The sequence below is a fragment of the Calypte anna genome, chromosome 2 (genome assembly GCF_003957555.1).
Source record: "Calypte anna isolate BGI_N300 chromosome 2, bCalAnn1_v1.p, whole genome shotgun sequence".
Taxonomy (NCBI): domain Eukaryota; kingdom Metazoa; phylum Chordata; class Aves; order Apodiformes; family Trochilidae; genus Calypte; species Calypte anna.
The window spans coordinates 99631596-99653504 of NC_044245.1; the positions used below are offsets into that span (position 1 = coordinate 99631596).

At 38.8% G+C, this 21909-nt stretch overlaps 1 protein-coding gene across 3 annotated transcripts in view; it reads right to left on the reverse strand.

The window, feature by feature from the left end:
* Positions 1–624: 624 nt before the first annotated feature.
* Positions 625–21909, reverse strand: part of RALBP1 (ralA binding protein 1) — a 34176-nt gene continuing 12891 nt past the window's right edge. Inside the window, exons 2-10 of one of the 3 annotated variants that reach the window (XM_030444863.1) lie at positions 15822–16115; positions 8213–8671; positions 6112–6461; positions 4597–4758; positions 3988–4119; positions 3318–3425; positions 2590–2711; positions 2150–2273; positions 625–1880 (exon numbers count right to left, since the gene is read on the reverse strand). In XM_030444863.1, the coding sequence (XP_030300723.1) occupies positions 1617–1880; positions 2150–2273; positions 2590–2711; positions 3318–3425; positions 3988–4119; positions 4597–4758; positions 6112–6461; positions 8213–8671; positions 15822–16065 (1965 nt within the window). In that variant the 5' untranslated portion in view covers positions 16066–16115 and the 3' untranslated portion in view covers positions 625–1616. Of the gene's footprint in view, positions 1881–2149; positions 2274–2589; positions 2712–3317; positions 3426–3987; positions 4120–4596; positions 4759–6111; positions 6462–8212; positions 8672–8951; positions 9028–15821; positions 16116–21909 lie in introns of those variants that run through there. The other 2 variants (XM_030444865.1, XM_030444864.1) reach the window with 2 other exon arrangements.

Consider the following 21909-nt stretch of genomic DNA (forward strand, 5'->3'; position numbering starts at 1 on the left):
TTTTATTTGCTTGATAAATACAATCCTAACAAAATAAAAAGTTAACCAATATTAAGAGATTTGTCTGAAGAACATTAGAAAAATCCACGACAATTCGATAGGAATTAGTGTGAATTAAACAAACAAACAAAAAAAGATTTAAATATTGCCAGCAAATATAAAATGTATGTAACGAAGGCAAGGGAGAATGCTTTAGTTTACATTTGTCATCTGACCACATTTTCTGTGTTTATAAACTTTTTTCCAAATTTTAAAAAAATACTATGCTGTTTTCTATAACATATCAAAGCATTATTTGTACAAAATCAAATCATGGCCAATGATTCACAACAGTGCAATCGATAAAGAATATAACCACATCCAACAGGTGCTGAAAATAAATATCCAGGTTTAAAAATAAGCTACGCTATATGCACTCTGTGGAGTCTGCTGTCTATATAGGACCTAATGGATGAGTCTCATGAGTCTATCTACTGAAACATTAAATGGCCCTTCAGGTCTGGGGGGCTGGAGCCTTCTGATGGGCAGAAGCATCAAGAGAGCCAAACCAAAACCAAGTCCCAGGTGATGGTGGTTGGGTTGTTTTGGTTTTTCCCACCACCACCACCACCACCACCACCACCACCACCACCACCACCACCAAAAAGAGGCTATTGCTGAGCCCCCCAGTGCCTCCCCCTGGCCTTGTTCTTCTCCTTGTTTGGAAAGCACTTGTGACTTGCATTTCTGCAGAGGGGAAATGCAATATTGCTTGGTCAGGCAGAAATGTCTTAAGTGACATAACCCATCCCCATCTAAAGCATTCCTCAGTGGCTTTCTCCCAAGGGATGGAACATTTAACAATGGATGAAGGAAATACCCTTGGCTCTATGGCAGCAGTGTGAACACAGCCTGTCTTAAACAGGTAATGATGATGGTGATATCTATATATGAGCAAATGGGTTACCTACCTCACTAAAAGACATGAACAGCTCTCGATGAACATTTCCATCGTACAGGGACATAAATAACATCTCTTAAGTTTTTACATTTATTCAGTACATCTCAGAACAAAAATGAAGCTTAAGGGCATGTTAGGTCAACATGATACCTGGCAGTCTCCCAACTCTTCAGCCAACCCAGAGTAAATTTAAAGCTCCCTTGTATATAATCTGCATCAGAAAGGTATCAAAGGCACAAGCAAGAAGTGGCAAGGTTAATAAGCAGAAATAATGGTGAATGAGGATGACCAGATTCACAAGGCAAATAACAATAAGTGTAGGTGGGGTCTTTGTTTATTTACTGAAAATGAGATCTTCTGATTCTGCTTCAGTGAATGTAAATAATGATTTTGGTCTAAAATAAAAACTGTTTAGAATAATTATTTAGAATCACCTGAAGGAAACCAGTCTTGAAATAATCTGATGCTAACTGGAAAACTCCTCTAGCCTCTCCAAACTCACCTGAATATGATGAGTAGAAGACACAAGTATCAGAGACAAAAGTCTCCAGAGCTTAAAAGGACAGTTTCTTTACAGAATGTACACAGCCAGCAATAATTTGTGCAGTTTGACTCAAATTACAGTAATTTGCACATTTCAGTTGTTGTTGTTGTTATGCATAACCAAGGAGCTGGATCAAATTGGAGTTTCTTTCCTGTCTTTACTTGGTGATGGCTTGACTTGCTGCTCCTTGCTTGCTTTTGGCTGCTCTTTGGCTGCTTTTGTCTCCAGGACACTGTCTCTTTGCTGCTGAGAAACGCTCCCACGTTTTTCTGGCTCCTCTTCTTCCTGCACCTGCTGCTCTGACTTTGCTCGCTGCAGCAGCCGAAGCTGCACTCGCAGTTCTATGATGGCCTCGCGCTCCTCGTGAATCGCTTGGTTCAGGTGATTGTTTTTTATCTTTCAGGTAAGGAAAACAAAGGTCAGGGCTCTTTCTGACCAAGAACTGATGTAAGTGAGGGGCTGGGGGGGGGACGTTTAGCATTGAGCAGCCAAGCTCTGGCTGTTAGCCCAGACAGCAACGTGGACTTGCACGCAACAGTGATTTAAAAACAGAGTGTGTGGGTTTCGTAGCCAGGAGTAATTAATACAGAGCTACCTCTGCACAGACTAAGCTGATTAACCACCAAGGAGAAGAGTACCCGTTAATAGTAGGACTGAAATCTTACCTCCAGTTCCTCGTTCTGCCTCTGCAAATCTTCCAGGATGACCTGCAGCTCCTCCTCATCCTCACTTTCACTTTCACTCTCAGAAGAATACTCCTCGGTTTCACTGCGGCCGTGCTGCTGGCGACTGAAAGAGCAATGACAAACTCATGCTTAAGCACTTCTTCCAGCCTGCCACAACTGTAGCAGTGTAAAAACATCCACTGAGTACAATGGTTTCAAAACCATTGTTAGGATTTCCTTGCAAAGTTTAATTTAATTAACCTGTGATTTCCCAGGGGGACTTTTTTTCCTTTGGATGCTAAATCCAGTGTTAGGATAACAAATTATCATGAAAGGCCCAGAGTTGTTGAGATTTCAATAAAAAGAGGCAGCTTTCCCATGTGATGTACTTCTAATCAAAGAGTGCTGTGCTGGCAGGGGCTCTGATGTCTCCCTTTTACCTTTGTATTTCAGCTATTTCTGCTCGCAGCCGATCTATTTCTTCCTTCTCCGAGGCAATCTGTCTCCGCAGGAACTGCTCCATGGCCAGCAGCTCTTCTTGTTCTGTTAAAATCTCATTCTCCTGCAATGATCAATTAATTCACATAAAGCCTTGACTTTGTTTTCTCCACACACTAAAATCTCTGGCATGTTTGGCTGACTGTTTCCTCATATCACAGGGGGAAAGGTCTGGCTAGCCAGTAAAAATAACTAGAAAAACTGAATTACAAAACACATCTTTGAAGATGAATGTAAGGAGGAATGTACAGTGGAGAGAAGATTAAAGCTACTGAGGAAAGCAAGGGAAGGCAAAAAAGCCAAAATAGTTGCCTTACTTCCTTTGATCAGCAAGAAAGCAGTTAACAGTATTAAAACTGGCTAGATTTGGAAATGCTTTCTAAGTAACATGAAAGTCTACCTTTTTTTTTTTTGTTGTTGTTGTTGCACAGTGTCTCCTTTCTGCTGTTAACAAGGGTTACTCAGCTTTGGGTTCACTCCTGCAGTCAGCACTTCTTCCCTACTTGATTTACCATTAAAACAAAGCCTTATATTTTAAATGGACAGAGAGACCCTTTTAAGCCTTCCATTTCCCATTGCATTAGAAGGAACAAAAGAAGGAACAAATATTTCTGACAGATACAGAACAAGAAAATACCAGCAGGCAGACAGGGAAGTGCCTGCCATCTACCTGTGCAAGCAGAATATTTATAACTTCTTCGTTCTCATTCATTTCTTCTTTGGAGACATCCTCCTTTGAAAGGCTAGCAATTTCTTGTGCAATCTTTGTTTCACACTCCTGCCAGAGAAAGAGAACAGCTTTTAGAAGGACAGCTTCCCCAGTCACTCTGTTTACTGTAGAAGAGATTTTTCTGAATGTACTCTTTCCAAAACAAAGAATCACCATCTCAGTTGACTTGAAACTTTTTAGCAAGGTCTGTCCCTTCTCTGGGACATGTAACAGTTTGAAAACAAATGGTTCTGAAGTTTGTTAACCTGAAGTGTTCCAGTAAGTCCTCTTGGTACTTCAGGACACACTGTTTTAAGCATGTAATGAAAACATGCTTTGTCAAACACTAAGTTTTTAATCAGACTGGGTTTTTTGTTTGTATTTGTGGCTTTTGTTTTTTTGTTGTTTTTTTTTTTGTAAACAGCTGTGAAAGAGTGAGAAGATCTTGCTGTCCCTGGGTTAAACCAGCTAACCAGAAAATGCAACTACTTGTCAGCCATGTAAGTTAGGATAAAAAAATCTTCAGTAAAAGACTGAAACATGGTTTGATCTTCATGGGTACCTCAGCACTGTCACTAACTAGGGAGCCCTCATTTAAGACGTCTGGCCAGTAAGTAAAAAAGTTACCCACCTGTCTCTTAGCTTCTCTTAGTTTCCTTTTAAGAGCTGTTAAAATTCTTTGCACCTCCCAGAGTCTCTCTTCTTTGGATAAGTCTTTTATCCCTGCCTGCAAGTCTCTGTGTAAACAGTTCAGTAGGAACTCCTGGAAATATTGCCAAAGAAATCAGTGTCTTTAATGTATCGTAGAAGAGCAGACTGAAAAAGAAAAATCTTTTTGGCTTTACAGCAACAGACTTAAGAGTTCTGGTTTTCAAAACTCGAGATGTCAACCAGCAACACGTGTTAACATGCATTCAGCACAAGATCTAGAACCAGCTAAAGAGCAATACTGAAGAGACCACACTCTGCATGTTCTCCTGGCCTTCCTCCCATGATAAAAGCATTGAAATACACAGCAAAGCACATGATGAAAGAGTGGGCTGTGATCATCACAAGACTGTAACAATTTTCCATGCATAAAAGGGGCATGGACATCACCCATCTCTTTCCCTCTTTCCAGTGATCTTCACTGACAGAACAATTGTGACAGAACTGAAGTGTATGCTACAAGCTTCTGAGAATTTATTTCAGAATGTATAAAAAAAGCCAGGGCAAAGAAAAACATAAGGTAACTGCCAACCTGTCGCCTGATTTCTTCTTTGATGCTTTCTTGTGTTTCTGGAAGTGCTGGCATTGTTGCCATATTTGACCAACGAAGAGGTTTTGTCACCTGCTTGAGGGTCACGTTGCCAAAGAACTCTTGAACATGTGTGAAAAATACATACAAGACACGGTTGCTGATCTGCAAAGAAAGGGCAGACAAAATATTGGTTTAAGTGGATTTATTCACATCATTTTTATCTGTGAAACGGTGTCTTTCTCCAGAAACAGAGTAGCCTTTACTGTGAGTGTTAAGTTTGTCCAAAGAGATTAAAATCTTGATCAAAATTATAATTAACCCAGTGTTGGCCCCAAGGAACCACTTCACTGTCTTTCTCACCTGTGTATCCAAAGCACTTTCATGGTAAACTCAAAATTTTTACAACCCTTAACCTACCACAACCAGTTTTCATCACTGGTAGGTACACAAATGTATTAAAGCTTTCTTTTTACTCATGTAAAGGTAGTGGCAGCAATAGGTTAAGAGGGTGCATTACTGCACTATGACTGGTTGCTGGTTACCTCCCCTCTCAAATTGTAAATATTTGTTTCTGCTCTCTCAGATGATTTAATCCAGTAAAAGAAAGTAGTTGGAAAGCAGTTTCTCCTCAAGAGACGGAAACAAGGATTTATTTTGATGCTTCATCTGTATCTTTCCTTAAAATGCAAAAATTTATCCTGAAAGAAAGATCTGAGCTCTGTCACTACCTGCATTTTAATTGCTAAAATATACTTAGCAACAAAACATGATTTGGCCTGTATTGTTTTACATTAATTGTTACTTCTTTTGTTAGCTACAAAGTGTCTGGAACATGGAAGGAACAGAGAGTAACACCCAGCCCTTTTGCTACTGGGCCTCCACCTAGACTCTTAATTATAAAGCCAAGCATTTCTAAAGTGTGGGTTGTCTTTTGCCTCATAATGCCAGGTTTCTATTATGCACCGGACTTATTCTGAGCTGTATTTAAATTAAATATTTCCAAGACGTTTATTAAGGAATTAATTAATCCAGAAACCATAAAATCTTCCTGGAAAACTAAGTCAGTTGTTTTCCCCAGCCGCTTGACTGTGCACACCAAAGCCATTACACTCAAGTCATTACTGCACCAGGAAGGTCTACTTGCAGGACAGGGTTCATTGGCTTGGTATTAAAATTAAGGGACAATACAGTCTTCACTAACATTATCACTGAGTCACAAGCCCAAGAAATAGCATATTAGCATGAATTATTGGGTGAATTAAACATTAAATTACTTCTGTTCACAACAGAATTAAAACCCTGACAGCAGTCTTTGCAATACTCTTGTAATAACCCAAATCTCACACCCATAGGCATGCAAGCTCCTTCAGAAAGTCTTTTGTTCCCCCTCTCCCAGCATTTTAGGGTTCCCAAGTATGAAGAGAAGACAACACCTGATTCCTGTCTGCAAGGGAATTTTTACAGTGTCTTTCTTGGGCTAAAAGTTCTGCTTTAACACTTGTGTGGTTCACTTACCTGGACAGTAGGGCTGAGCACTATAGAAATATTCTGGATGTTCATTTTTGTTTCCAGTTCCTTTGCAATAACATGGTCCATATGCACAATCAGCCAAGAAATTAGGAGGTGGTTACAGTCTGGCAGCTCTTTCAGCAACCTCTGGCATTCCTGAACTTTCTCAGCTTCTGTGCTCTTTCCACAAGCATCCTCAAAGCGGGGCATTAGCTCTTTGGTAAGCAAATTTTCAGGCAGTTCTCGTAGGTACTGTTTCAGCAAGCTGGCTACTGTATTGGGCTCATATTCTTCCAGGTTGGGAGATTCTTCTCGGTCATAGGCTGCTTTGAGCTCATCAACTTTTGATTTTATTCCTTAAAATATTTAGATCAAGAATTAAGAGAAATCCGCAATAGTTATATTTAAACTTTTTTTTTAAAAAAAGTAATTAATTTCACCTCTCCTTACAATTGGAACTAACTGAAGAATAACTTTAAAAGGCTATCCACATGTAGCAGAATTCAAAACATGACTCAAAAATTATGTCCATGACTACTGCTCTGAAGCAAAACCACAGCACTGCTGAAGTTCTGAATCAGACCTGGCACCAGCATTCCCTTTCATCAGGAAACATAAAAACAGGGCAAGGAAGGATAGGGGAACATAAGATCAATTGCATATTTGTATTCAGAGTCTTTCAGGCTGTTCTTTTATACAGCCCTAAGCCAAGCAGCAAATATGTTATCAACTGAAATATTGTGCAACAAGTTCTACCTAGAACAGCTTTCCTCTGTCAAAACAAACCCCACACTTTTTAGTTTCCAGATTTCCAGCTGGCCCTCCTCAGCAGAGGAATCTCACACAGGATTCTTGATTTGAGGCCCTGCATGGATAAAATTGTGTTCACATAATTATGCAACCCAGCCAAGATTTTCTGCAAGGTGTTTTCATAACTCAGTGACATTCCAACTTCCCAAACTCGAGGAAATGTCATCCTTAAAGATCAAATCTCAGTTACAACAACTTAATGTGCTGCCACAGTTTGGCTCACACACAATAAGCAACCCTGGATGCACACAGCCCTTGGTAAATGCCAGGTAAAATCTGCTCAGTTTCACATCCAAGTCAGTCAGTCTTGACAACAGCTGGTAGGTTGTGAAACCAGTGCAGTTGTCCATCTGAGCACTCAGTTTAAAGAACCTGAGGCACACCAGAGGGTGCTATTGCACCGAAGAACACCTAGAAGTTGAAAACGTCAAAAACGGTTTCAGGAAAACACAGAACTTCAAGTGAAAATTCACAACACATCGTGTCTTGAACAAAACATGCAACTAGGAAGTATCACTAGGCAGGCTGAAGTAACTGCTTCAGCTGCTGCAGGAATTCTGCATGCCTTCCAAACACCGTGCAGACTGACAGCAGGAAGACAGCTCTAATGAAGCCCTTAAAATTGTTTGATGACTGTTTTACAGTGCTAGGAAACTTGTTCCTCAAATTCCTTTCCTCACTTTTTCTTGCTCCCTTAAATGCACCCACAGAAAAACTTACACGAGTTACACTGCTAATGCAGGACACAAATTAATGTTATAAAAACCCATGTTGCATTTATGTAAGGTAGTTACACAACTACCATGGCTAGTTAGCCTGCTGTTGCTAAGCCTAAGTGGTGAAACTTTTCTGCCTATTTGTTTATTTAATAAAAGAACAGAAGTTTTAAAGAAAATTTAAAAATTCCTATAATGGGAGTAACTAGAAAAAGCAACTTGGTGGAAAGCTTAAGTAAGGAAATGGTTGTATCTTTGCTTTTGCAATCAACTAGCACTGTATTTCTAATGCAGAAGTAAAAAAATACAAGCTGACTATATTAACAGATTTAATTCTTTGTGACCACCCTATTACAAAAGGCCAAAACAAGTGGGTTTTTACTGCCACTAAGCAGTACTCCCATATTATCAACTCTTCTGGTGGTTCAGAGGCCTACGGGTTTCCGTAACTTCAGCTACCTGATTATCTTCTGGAAAATCAAAATAAAGCAACCATAAACAGAGACTCTAGCTGTTAAAAAATGGTAAAATAATGAGAAAATTGCAAGTAAGGACCTTAGGAACCAGTGTTCCCAGAATACCTGAAACTCTGTAGATGCCTTCACATTTCATGCCATACTTCTCTACGTAATCGATACATTCACGGAACACCGCGGGCAGGCGGATGCCATCGTACATCATGGTCCTGTCCACTGCATCAGACAAAGGAATGCCAAACACGGGTCTGTGACTTGGGACATCCACTTGAGGTATCTCTGTCTCCTGAATTGGCTTTTTCTTTTTCTTCTTCTCTTTCCACTGTTTTACAACATCTGCTGCTGTTAAGTCTTTTGACTTCTTCTCCTTGTGTTTATCTTCCTTATGTTTCTCTTCCTTGTGTTTTTCATCTTTGGGTTTCTCTTTTATTTTAAAATCCTTTTCCTTTTTTTTAGAAAAGCTGGGCTTCTTGAAGACATGTATTCCCTTGGACCGCTTCAATTTTGAAGGACTTTCAGCTTCATCACCAGAACTGTCCTCTTGAAAAGCAGCATAACCTTCCGCTATTAGAAAAAAGGGAGGAGAAAGGAAGAGGACAGCTGTAAGTCTGTTTAGTTTCTAGCTAGCATGCTGTCACAAGAGAGAACAAGAAGAAATGTGCAAGGAGAGAGAAGCAGCAGCAACATGAAAACATAGTGCCTGCCTGGCTCTTCAGAAAGTTTTCTTTAGTTGTTACACAATTAAGTGGACAAGGATTAGATAGATCCGAGGTTGCATAATCACATCAAAGATAAACCACACAGATTCTGAACAATCTTAACAGTTAATACTTTATATACTTACTCATAATGGCAATGTCCATCTTATGGGCTAATTTCCCATCTAATAGTCAAGGAAATGCAAAATAAAAACAACTGTCTGGCAACTTCTCTATGTTCCTGTAATCAACAGTATAAGAGTTGCTGTTAAGGACCATCTACTACATACATACAAGTCTAACAAACTTCTATTATGAACAAACCAAACTTCAGCCACTTAACTCCCCAATCCCTTTCCAGAATATTATGTTAAGTATGAAGTTAATGAATTTCAGCCTCAAATAAAAAACCAAGAAAATTAACAAACAAAAAATCCAAAGCACACTTACTTTTCCACTAGGCAAATAAAACAACTGCAGTAAAGCTAACACAATACCTCAGTACCTCTCAGTGAAGGTAGAGTGCTATGTGAGAGCTTTAAACAAGTCCATGGGTGGAGCTCACTGTTTCAGCAGCAAAACACCACACTTAGTGCTGTCTAAAAGGTGCACGGATGCTTTTTGTAACCACACCTCTGCAGCTAGCCCTGCCTACCCTGCAGGTGAGAACAAGGAAATCTGTAGAGGTGGAGTAGGGAAGGGATGGGAACAGGGAAAAGGGAAAAGAAAACAAACCCAACCCCAAACAAACAAAAAAACCCCACTAAAATAAACCAACCCACAACCAAACCCAACAAGACACAGACCAACACAACTTCCAAATCAATTAATTGTGACCTTACATACGCAGTACTCCATGTAAGAAAAGTAAACCCAAAACCTGGCCACCAAAGAGGACATTTTACATGCCATTTGCACCTCAAGGCAGTGGGCAGCAAGCTCTTGCTCCAACATGAAGCCCCCCTCATGCAGATCCTTTGAGGCTCTTCCATTACTGACAGGCAGAGTGAGGAAGCACGCAGCCAAGTGCTCTTCCTTTTTTGAATAGTTTTGGGTGATGGAAAATCACCCCCTTAGATTATAAAGGAGCATCAAGGTCCAGACTACAGGCTGTAATTTTTCTAAATGAAATATCTTGTGAAACCAGGAGACATTCAGTCTCTTGTTCTTCCAGTTATAAATTACATAAAACTACAGAGTTTCTCAACTTCATTTCAGTCCATCCAAGGAGCCACCTTCAAGTATTTGAAGCCACCTTGGCTGCTCTGTAGAAGCTTTCAATGGTCAAATAAATATAAGAAGTATATTAAAGCATAGAACTGCCATAAAATAATTACACCAAGCTTGACCAGCTCACCCCTCCCATCCTGGACTCTTCCCTGGGACTACCAAACATGTACTGTCATTTTATGATAGAGCATAGAGGGAGCAAGACTACAGCACTGTTCCTGTCCAAGTGAATTTTAATATAAAAACCCAAATGTTAATTGGAGGACAAGCAGCAACCAGGTCTTATCCTCCCAATAAAATGGCTACACTATCATTCACTCTTTTTGTAAACTGAAATTGGAGACGGGTAAGGAAACCTGCAGTGCTTGAACTAAGGATTCCAGTCTTCCTCTGATATGGAAAAAAGCTGCTGATGCATCAGCTACAGAACAAAGGAGAAGCACACACTGCCACTGCAGTTCATGTGGGAACAGAATGGGGCTGGCACCCAGTTTCAAGACAAGGTTCAAAGATGCAACCTCCAAACAGAAAGCCAAATCTTTACCAGACCCCAGAACAACCTGCCCTCCATCTTCCCTACTGGGTAGCTATGAGAGCTCCCAGTTAATGTCACAGATTTCCCACACTCCCAGTAGGAACAGCATCAGTGCAGCCTTTGGGTCAGCACAGGGGACCCAACGACTGGAGTTTGCCTTCAGCAACACACAGAGCACCTGATTTAGGTGTTTCAACACTCCACATTGCAACATAAACCTTGGTGCTTTTCTAGTGCTGCGGTAATGCGACACCAGCAACAGCACGTTACCGAAACTGGTATTTCTTGACTTCACAAGAAGACATGAAAGAGCAGGTTAAATACAAAACAAGGCTATTTTAATTTGTCTCAGTAACATAAGTCAATACAGTTTAGGTATATATACTAATTTCAGATTCATAGAGAATCTCCCAGTCTTAACAAGAGGGGGTTTTTTGGTACGTGTCTCAGAGTAGTCCAATTTTCTTTACCAGACTTCTCGTAATAAAACTACCATATTCCTTTCACCAGTGATACAACATATTGGAAAAAAACAAACTTATATAGAAGAAAAATTACTGAAAGCATTTGACAAATCAAGTAATTTTAAATGTGCAATAAAGTATTACCTACTGTTAGTAAACCACTATTTATGTTCACTAGTTCCAGACTTCCAAGTACAGACAGTCTGCACTTTCCCATCAGTCTAATGTATGCCAGTGATATTTCCCTGCACCTATAGGAGGCCAGTACTAATTTAACAGGAATAATGGAATAATGGGTCTAAGCTGGAGCATAGAAGTTCCACCTCAACATGAGGAGAAACTTCTTTAGTATGAGGGTGACAGCACTGGAAGAGGCTGCCCAGAGAGGCTGTGGAGTCTCTCTCCTTTGGACCTTCAAAACCTGCCTGGATGTGTTCCTGCATGGCCTGCCCCAGGTAACACTGCTTTGGCAGAGGGTTGGACTGGTGATCTCTAGAGGTCCTTTCCAACCCCCAAAATTCTATGATTCTAATAAATACTCCAGCTCCAGCACAATGACTGCACTACCCACCAGCTCCTTCCTCAGGCTTCAGCAGCCCTTCCAGGAGCATTACTGAATGCCTTCACTGCATCTCAGTTAAATATGATGTTGCAAATACAGTTTCTATCTTACTAAAAATTATGGAAAGCCATTTCAAAACTTAAAAGAAAATAAAAATGCACTATTATTCTGCAAAGATCTAACTTACAGGCTTGAAAAGCTTTGTCATGCAGTTTCTATCAGTCTGCCTACTTGAGAATACTGCTTATTTTCTGCACTTTCAAAATGAAGCCAAGAATTCATGCTATAGCATTCATAATTATCACAGCAGGCTCCATTATGTAGAATTTCAACTCATCAAACCTACCTACCACAAGGTAAGTTTTGTGCACCAGGTCCCTGATGAGCTTTAAAGTCATTTATACCTCTACATTTGCTTTTTCTCTCTGGGGAAATTTGCATACACCTGTAATTAGTTCACTAAAAGAAAACATGGATCACTTTTATATATGGAAGAATTAGGAGGTCAAATATGACTACAGGGACTCACGTGGAATGTTACCATTAGTTACCTCCAAAATCCCTCACGATGAGAGAACAGACTGGAATCTTCCACCTGCTAGTATCTAGCACAAAGCTGAAGGTTGCTAGAACCAGACACAAGGCAAGAAACTCCAGGGAAGAAGATAAAGGTTCCCACCCAACTGAGGACCAAAGATTGTTCAAAGAAAGTCACCACATTAACAGTAGGAATATTTCAGCTGTCATCTACATCCCAACCCAAAATATGGGAACTATACACCTGCCATTAGAGGTTCAGTCTTTGAAAATATTTCCTGAAAAATTCAGAATTCATGCCAATGACAGTGGTCTCCTTCCACAAGATAGTTTAGTTCATAATTCAAACAATGCTCCATTTTCCCAAGAATTATATAAAGAAAATGAAAATTATTATAAATAAAAAATACTAGCTACATAATGAACCCATCCAGTCCAACAATAGCAGTCTCAGAAGTAAAATGAATAATCAGAGTAAGATCTACAACATACAGACTCTTTACAGAGATTCTGATGAGTAGAACAGGTTGTTTTTTCATAAGTATTTCATATAAAATTTTTCTTTTGCAGGGAACTATATATTTAATGACTTTATCAACACATGATTAATGACAGGTGGCTGAACAGTCATTTTCAAAAATTAATTACAATGATCACTGTTTCATATAAACCATCACTGCTTAAAAAAGATTTATTTTTGCTCTCCTGCTTACACAGTACAAATTCTTTCATGGACATGGGATGTTTTGTGTGAGATCAGAGTTAAAACTATCCCAATAAAAAGAAAATTAATTTTAATCCCCAGTAAATCCCTGTATCTAACAACAGCTAACCAACACTCTCAGTCTGTCACAGAGGAGCAGAGAATAGAAAGTAGTGGCTCTAACATTTTTCCAACAGCTGACATTCCACAGGAAGAAAACAGTATTCCATTTCATTTTCTATAATTTCCAAAACATTTTTAGCATTTTTCCCCAGGACAACTACTGGGTATTATTAGATTATTGCCATTAAGATGAAAAATATCAAATAAATGTATTAGCTACTTAGGAAGAAAGATCCTTAGCACACAAAAATGTTTTTTGATACAGATATTAATACTGAAGAGTACGTTACTCCCACAAACAGGATTTACCTGAAAGACAGAGTAACTGTGGGATATTTATCCTACCCTGTCTACAAACCCTCCTGCTTATCAAGCATTTCTGCAACTTATAATTCGAATATTTCCAAAATAACCCCAACATTTTTGTAGGATTAAACTTTCATACCGTTTCAGGAGTCTGGATAACTTTGTCATCAATTCACTAGTAGTGTAAGTTCAACAAGCATTCTATCATAATTTAATGCCAACACTAAACTTTTTCTCATTGAAGTGCTCGACTATATTCGTCTGCACCACAAATTACATGACCTTAGCAGGCTGTGTTTTACGCAGTATTAAAGGAGATAGCCAGAGAAGTGAAAAGGAGCAACCTGGACACATGCATCAGAATTTAAAAGGTGGAGGAAACTGCAGAATCAAAAGAATGGAAGTATGAAAGGCAGAGCTGGACGGGGAACTCAAAATCAACCATGTTAAGCAACTGTAATGAACCTTCATAATTTACTTAAAATGTCTGTTCAGGTTATATTTACAGTAATGACCATTTCTGGACTGTACGAGATGCACAGAAAACTTTCTATGTAACTTACATCTGCCTGGCAATTACATGACTTTTTTACATAAGGCATAAGAAAAGTTGAATGCTTTTGACATTACTTGCAAGAGGTCATTTGATTCTTCCTACATTCTACATTTTTGTGGTTTTGGGTGTTTTTTTGTACCTTTAAAGCTTCTTTTAAGTAAGAAAAAATGCTTTCCATCAGCTACAAAATAGGCTGTAATCTCCTGTGGAAGAAAAAAGTTACAGTGCCAGCGTGCAGAGACCTGCATGTATTTGCTGAAGAAGCAGTTTTCCTCCTCGGTTATCACCCTGAGAAATGCTGAATTACACCACAAAAAACCTCATACTATGTATAATGCTGACCCCTAACAATTCCAAATTTAGAGGTGTCTAATACAGAGTTATAACAGAAAGCTGATTTGCAGAGAGTAGAATACCAACTGCTAATAGCCTGAATTTAGACCTGTGCAATCAATACCAGATTTTCATTATCAATCCAATAATCCTTATTGGATTAATGTTATTTACATTAGAGAAAGACTGTAAATAATAACTTTTCTTAAAACTTGTAGAAATTTAAACTGCTGGTTTTAACTTGAGGATCATATTTCTGAGTTACAGTATTCTTTAGGCACATAGTCTTTAGTTAAAAGTAACAACAGTCCTTCTAAACTGTGGCAGAAAAAAAATCCTGCAATCCAGAAAACTGGTTTGATTAATGCAAAACAGTGGCAGCAAATTCTTAAAGAGTAATTATTTAAATATGTGCATGTATATTAGAAACAGTTACCATATTCATTCTGTCATTCTAACAAAATACTGTCTGATGTCTCATTGGTTTTGATCTTCTAAATTTCGTATGTAAGAAGTAGCAAGGTACACGGCCACCCAGAGCATCCAGAGATCAGACCTACAGAATAGGATTGCTATCTTGAAATTTTGCTAAAACAAATTTAAGTTAAAAAAGTGTTATTTAAGTTCCAGAGACTTGGACAGTAAGAATCTTTGTGGTATACTCAGGGTGCTCAGCTTAGTATTTCCAAGTGCTTTATTATTTCAGAATATGTTGAAAAACTATTGAATAAAAACTATTCCATGTTTCCAAAATTTTCTGCACATATCTAAAGGCAAGATTTCACTTCTGTTGTTTTGGAGGAAGGTAAGGTATGCTTTTTAAACAAAAACTTCTATTCTGGAACTGATACACTGTGAGGAATGGATTCCACAGTCAAAGCTTTATTCTAACCTTTATTCTCTAAGTTCTAGCAAATTCAGATCTCAGTGTTGTCTTTGCATATTTTTGAACTCTGCAATAATACTTTGGCACTGCTGAAGGAAACTGCATGATCAGACTAAACTGAGAACAGGAGGTTGAACTAGATGACCTTTAGAGGCCCCTTCCAACCTGAATTATTCTGTCATAAACCAGAGAAAAAAGGGACACATTTTATTACTCCTCAAATAATGGTGTGGTGTTCACAGGAAAACTTGAGAAGGCTCCTGAAAACTTGAGAGGGTATGCAACTGAGGGACAACACTGGAGACAGAAGGGAAAAAGGTTAAAGTTGTTGACACTGATTCTTCCACGTTTGAAAGTATAAAATTCAGGTCAATGAGAGTTTTCTTTTACCTAGCACCACAGCTACAGTTTCAAAAAACATCTAAAATACACTTGGAAAGCTCCACTTAGGATGTGAACAGATAATAAGATTAGAAGAACACCATGCCAGGCAAGTATCAATGCATCATTAAAGGTTTTGGAAAAACATGTTTACTAGTAATTCTGGGCGTGTGCCTAACACCTTATCTACACAACAAAAAAGAAATCCATTTTTTTTTGGTTTAGGTGTGGAGTTTTTTTGCAAGAGAAGCAGGTATTGCATAATGCCTGTTTGTACCAGTTAACTTCCTTCACAACCTAAGCAAGTGAATAAAACATTGGAAATAAGCAATTTAGAGAGAAAGAATGAAAGAATGACAGAGAAATCATAAGCATGAAATAAGAGACGTTGTCTACTCACTTCTTTTTTCTTTCTTCTTAAATTTTCCTTTCTTCTTCCCATGCTCCTTTTCATCATCAGATACTATATCTGGAGGCTCATGCAAGCTGTCATGAGGTGGTGAAGGCTCACCGGTGCGGTACAATCCAGGGAATTTTGTAGGACTGATTTCTTCGGAGCTGGGAGTACGAGCAAGACCCCCACTGTGTTCTACCCGGCGGTGTTCACTGGGGCTGCTGGTGGGAGGCAGGAAGCACTCAGTCATTCTGATTCCCTGATAACCAAGTGAAATCTTCTGCTACCTGTCCATCACACCTGCAGCAGGGGAAAACAAAAAGAAATCCCCCACAATTTTAAGCAATGGGTTTCAGAACACCTTGTTTGGAGCTTTAACCTAAAAAACCAAACAATAACTTCTACAAAGAATGTTCCAACTCGTGTCAAGACAGAGTAATACAACATCAGGTCCTGTTCTGCAGCTCAGTGTTTGCAGAATCTCTTCATTAACTCCAAAGCTGTACTAATATGAGAGCTGCTATTTCAGCCATTCCTACATTCTAATATATATAACATTATATATTAAGTATCTGAATATTTTAATGTTTTAAATAATTCCTAAAAAATTAATAGGCAGTTTGGTTGGTAAATTTTACTGTAACATAGCTAGCCAATTTTAAATTTGTGACAGAAAACAGATTTGTCTGGAAGCTCAGAGTGTTTGTGAATACTGCATTTAAGGCAATGATCAATTTCATCTTTCCCAAGCATATTTTATAGATGCAAATAAGAACTTGCCTAGCCTGTTGCAATAAGGGGGGAAAGAAACAACATCCCAGAATTAAAACAAATCCATCTTCTAATTATGCTAATGCAAATTAAAGAAGGCAGAAAAAAAAATTATTATGTTTTTCTGGAGTATAACAACAACTTCACATTTGAAGAGGCTGTATCAGGTCATCCACACCCAGATGCTGGTACATTTTTTGCTTGAGAGGCATGGCCAAATAAAAGCTAGTATGAAAATTGCTGAAGGAAGCCAATACATAAATTCTCAGCAATGAAACTCGTAAGCAAAAACTCTTCCTAGCACAGATATGTATCAGAAGTTCCACAGAACAGATATGCTGTCTCGCATCTCTGGAGTCCACTTTGCTGAATCTAGGCCTTTGTGTCAAAAGTGTCAGCCTCAGATATGAGCCCTTCGTCCAAGGGATGAAAGGAAAACAGAAATAGAGCAAACCCTAGAAAAATAAAAATCCATTTCCCACACTCATTGGTATACTTGGATGACAGGTCAAGTCATGGTTACATGCTAACTTCCATTCCAAATTAAATCTGTGCTGCTGTGTTGCTGCTGAAAGGAAACTTATCTTCTGGAAGGCAAACAGAAGAAAAAAATTTATTTATTTTTTTTTTTTTTACAGGTACATCAGTTCCTCAGCAGGGCAAGCACAAGGAGGGGTGAGAGTTGGGGAAAAGTGCTTTGCACTGCAGACTTAAAAGTGATTAAGGTAGCTGCATAGTGATGGCCTCAAAAAAACATGAATTAAAATGTATCATAAAATTATACAAAAAGGCTATAATATAGCTTTTTCTATGAGTATTTCAGTTATGATGAGTTTATTCAATAGCTGTGGCTTTTTCACGGTGTTTTATAAAATCTCATTCAGGGAAATCAACTGGCTAAGCAGGAACTCCTAATACATCACACAAACCTGACTATAATTTTTTATGCAAAAGCAGAAAGCCTTTTTATAAGAAAGCAGGGTTAACATGAGGCACAGCCGTTTTCTTTTTTAGATACCTTTTTTTAATTGATATCAAATATTCCACTGCTATGCTGATTTGATATTTTGTTTCAACAAGTAACTGACATGCACAAGCATGACATTTTAAGAGAAATGGCCACATATCTAAAGCTTCAGAATTAGAGATATAAAAAAAGGTCAAAGCATTCAATTATATAAGCATTTTCAATATTCAGTGACAGAGACTGGCAATACTATTGCATCTCATGCAAGTATTAGAATGATCTGTATAACTCCTGCACAACACCTGCTTGCATTTCATCCACCAGGACCTCCCTTCCACCCCAAAAAAACAGAACCCGAAACACCCTACCATAAGTTGCTCAACAGCAGGCAGTACTTCAACAGTAGTTCATGGAATTAAATTAGAAATTAAATTAATGAACCTAATTAAATTAAATTAGAAACATTAGAAGCACAGAAATTCTTTTTAAGAAGACAGGATGGGCCACATCTACCAATCAGTCCCTGTCTGGAGTGGGCAAGATGAGCACATGCACAGAAGAAAAGGACAATGTCATTGCAAAAGGCACATCAGCACCACTCTTGAAAATGAGGATGCATACACTTTGTTTCTGGAACCCAGCAGTGCTCCCAGGATCAAGCCTGCCTTAGCCCACACATTCCACAATACTCTTCTAATGGTGTTTTGCAACTCCTGGGGTTTTACTTACAGACTGGAGAAAAACATTATATGGAATTGTGATTTTCCAGGTTAATAATCATAAATTAAATGTGTCCAGCTAAGTGGGTTCTGGGGAGGGTTGTTGATATAGGATTATTGTTTTAAACTCAACCTTCAGTTCTCTGTATGCAGAACACAGTGAAAATGTAACGTATGTATGAAACAAAGCATCTCACTACAGGAGATCACTCACAGAGTGCTTATGGAAATGAAGAGTTATTCAGAACCGAATCTGAATAGGGCACAGTAAGAAACAGAAATACTAAGAGAAACAAAATATTTATGAGGTCTTTTAATACCATTCATTCTTTACTCTGTCTAAAGCAGGGACACTGAAAAATAATGGCACGTTTGTATATATGCAACAAATTAAGAGTGCACTTACATTTCATATTTTTTATTTTACAGTTTTAAGAAAGCATTACTTTCCTATATGTGCAACTTCCTAGGGTTCTCAATAAGGGAGAAAGTACCATGCTTGAAATACATAAAGACTTAGCAGCAGAATCAGATCATTTGGGCCTACCACAAAAACCTCTTCCACTTTTATTAATGGATGCTAATGTACTATTGCTATGCAAATCTTCACCTTTCCTCCAGCTTTTACAAACTTTTGCTGACAGCAATTAATGGTGAAGATGATAAAAATCATGGATCTTCTCAGCGTTTTGACAAGTAACATTTCTAACAGACTGATTCTTCTGCCAACTTTTCTCTCTCAGACTTGACCCTTTCCTCCCAATATGTTACTGCTCAGTCCTGCCTCTCCTCTGCATTAGTTCCTTGTTTCAAATTCCTTCTCTTCACCTGTACAGTTCTCATGTGTCAAGAAATTTAACAGCTTGCTACTTTCAAGTGGGGAAGGTCATACTACTTCCCCCACTGCCACACAAACCCAGTTCTAGTAGTTTGTTAGCCCAAGACTCCTTGGGGAGATGATTCAATTTCCTACCTGCTCCAACAGGCTCCTGATGCTGAGCTGGCTCCTGGGAGAGCTCAACAAGCACTAAAGATGGAAAGCTGAGGGGTGGCAGAACCCTCGCTGTTTTGTGGTATGACACACACAGCTTCATCTCCCCAGATTCCACTTCACTCTTGTTATTTTGCCCGTAACTTCAAGCTTCAATTTCTTTACCACCCAGTGCCAATATTCCCACAGTCACAGTCTTGACTGATTTCTCTTTTCACTCTTGGTGTATTACACACAGTATGTTCTTCATCCACTTTAGTCTCTATGACCCAAGCTAAGTGTCCCACTCTACCATGGTTCTTTATTCAGCTGGTTCTGACTCTCCTTACTGCACATCTCCTCCTTGCAGACAAAGATCTACCTCTTCTTCTTCTGTTTCTTCTATCTGATTAGTTATCAGTTCCCATTTCTCCCTGGATAATCTCTGCTAGTCTTTTGCTTACTCATTATCATCTACCTCATCTTCTCATCTTATCCCCATTTCTCCCACCCAGTCTCCTCCTAGTATCAAAAGAAGTCATCTTCATTATTTCCCTACCAACAGCCAACTCCTTGACTCCCACCAGTTCTTGTTCACTTAACATTTGATCCTTTGTCCACAGGAGCCATGAATGCTGTTACATGAGAGCATCAGAGTTTCTTGCAGTTCAAACACCTCCTCAGACCTAGCTACTCCTTTCAGTACTCCCAAAATCCAGTTTCTTGAACTACCTCCCAGCTCAAAATGGAGAAAAACCTTCAGAATAACTGAGTGTCAAAAATAAACACCCTTAACTGAATATGTGTGGAATTGTGACCTTTCCTCTGCTCCCCAAGATAAAAAGAAGAGATTTTATACATGGACAGCAGAAAACTCCTCATCATCACATTACCACCATCAAGACCATCATACACGAAGCACAGGAACGTGCGCTGGGGAGAGGAAAGAAGGTGCTTGCATGGCCAAATAATCTGTTTTTCCTAGTATTATTTTTGAAAATAACTGAACTCTTTCCTAAGAAATTCAGCCTCAGCTATGTACCCAGTAAGTAAAAATTAATACTGCACAGCTGAGGTTTGGAAAAACCATTGAAAACTGAAGACGTAGAGACAGGACAGCCAACTTTAATAGATCCCACTTATTATAGTGTGTCATCTGAGTCAGCACAAACACATTAAAGAGAGGCACAGTCTGAAAGACCAAATTCACAGCTCTTTCATTCAGAACAGAAGGCTCCATTATATCTGTTTTGCACTGAGTCTGTATTATGACTTTGTGCCATGTAACCAATTGCAACAGCAGAAGCAAATTAGAGCAGGTGATTGCATGCACAGATGTTATTTTGTAAAGCTGCTGGGTGGAATGAAAGACATGGAATTTTTCTGCAACCAGCATTAAGCAAGACTACATCTGAAGCCCGGTGGGAGCCCTCAAGGCCATTCCATTTTGCCACAGACACACTCTGAAAATCTGGGTGCTACACTGAAAACAGTCTCAATTTAGTAATCAAAGGAGGGAGACAGAAATGAGAATGCTCACTCAGCTCCCAGAGCCTGCCCTATTTTAACAATACAAAAACAAGATGCAGAATACAGCAGTGCCTCACCACAGAAGACTTTCAGTCCAAAAGATCTGGATGTATGTGAAGAAACTGATGTTACCTAAAGAAATGAAGCACACTGCTTTTGGTCAAAACTTATCCTAGTAACAAGCACAGCTCCACTTTGGAAACTAACAAACCATAAGAAGAAAGAATAGAATTTGTGGACTAAGCATGTCAATGCACTTCAGAAACTGAGTGGGGCTCACACAGTTCCTGAGCTGGTTGAAAAAGATGACTGGGAGATGAGAAGACAGAGGTAGAAGTTATTTACCAAGACTATATCATGTCTGAGACAAATTTAAGTTCTGTATCTTGCTCAAACTTACCACAAATATTGGGGAAGCCATTAAAATCACAGCCCTTCCAAGACTGAAGGATATTGTCAAGGATGCCTCAAATCAACCAAATTATAACTACTGTTGGTTGTCAGCTATAGCAGCAGCTTAAACAAAGAACAAAGTTTTTACTAGTGTAAAGCTAGTAGTAGTTTACTAGTGTAAATCATTTATATTTTACTCAAATTGCTCTGAGGTTTTATTACTGCAACAAATCACAACAGTTTGAGCTGTGTTCTGAAATAAAAAGATGTATTTTTTATAACACATGGAAAAGCTTCATACAAAACATTGCTTTCACTAAAACACTTCTTAAACTGAAATATTGCCATGCAGCCAAACAGCAAAATTACATCAGAGGTCATCTATTTTATTTAAGCAGTACCCCAGTAACATAAACAGTGCCCTCTCCTTACTTTAATAAGGCAATATGGCCATGAAAAGGGAAGGAAAAGGGAAGTGCTTCATGTAGACAGGTAAGGCAAGTTTAAAATTTCACAAGTTACAAGTAATCATATAAACACAATATTACCTCACTCCCTTGTGTGTCATGTGCTCTGCATAACTGGCATGAATTAGAACCTCAAGAAGGCTCTAGATTCACAAGATTTTTTGGATAAGGAGACTAAAATACAAATTGCTTAGCAGCATTCACCTTCTAAACCTAAGATTATGTTACATGAAATGTGATGCTATGAGTATGTTAGACAATTTACTTTAAAGGAGAA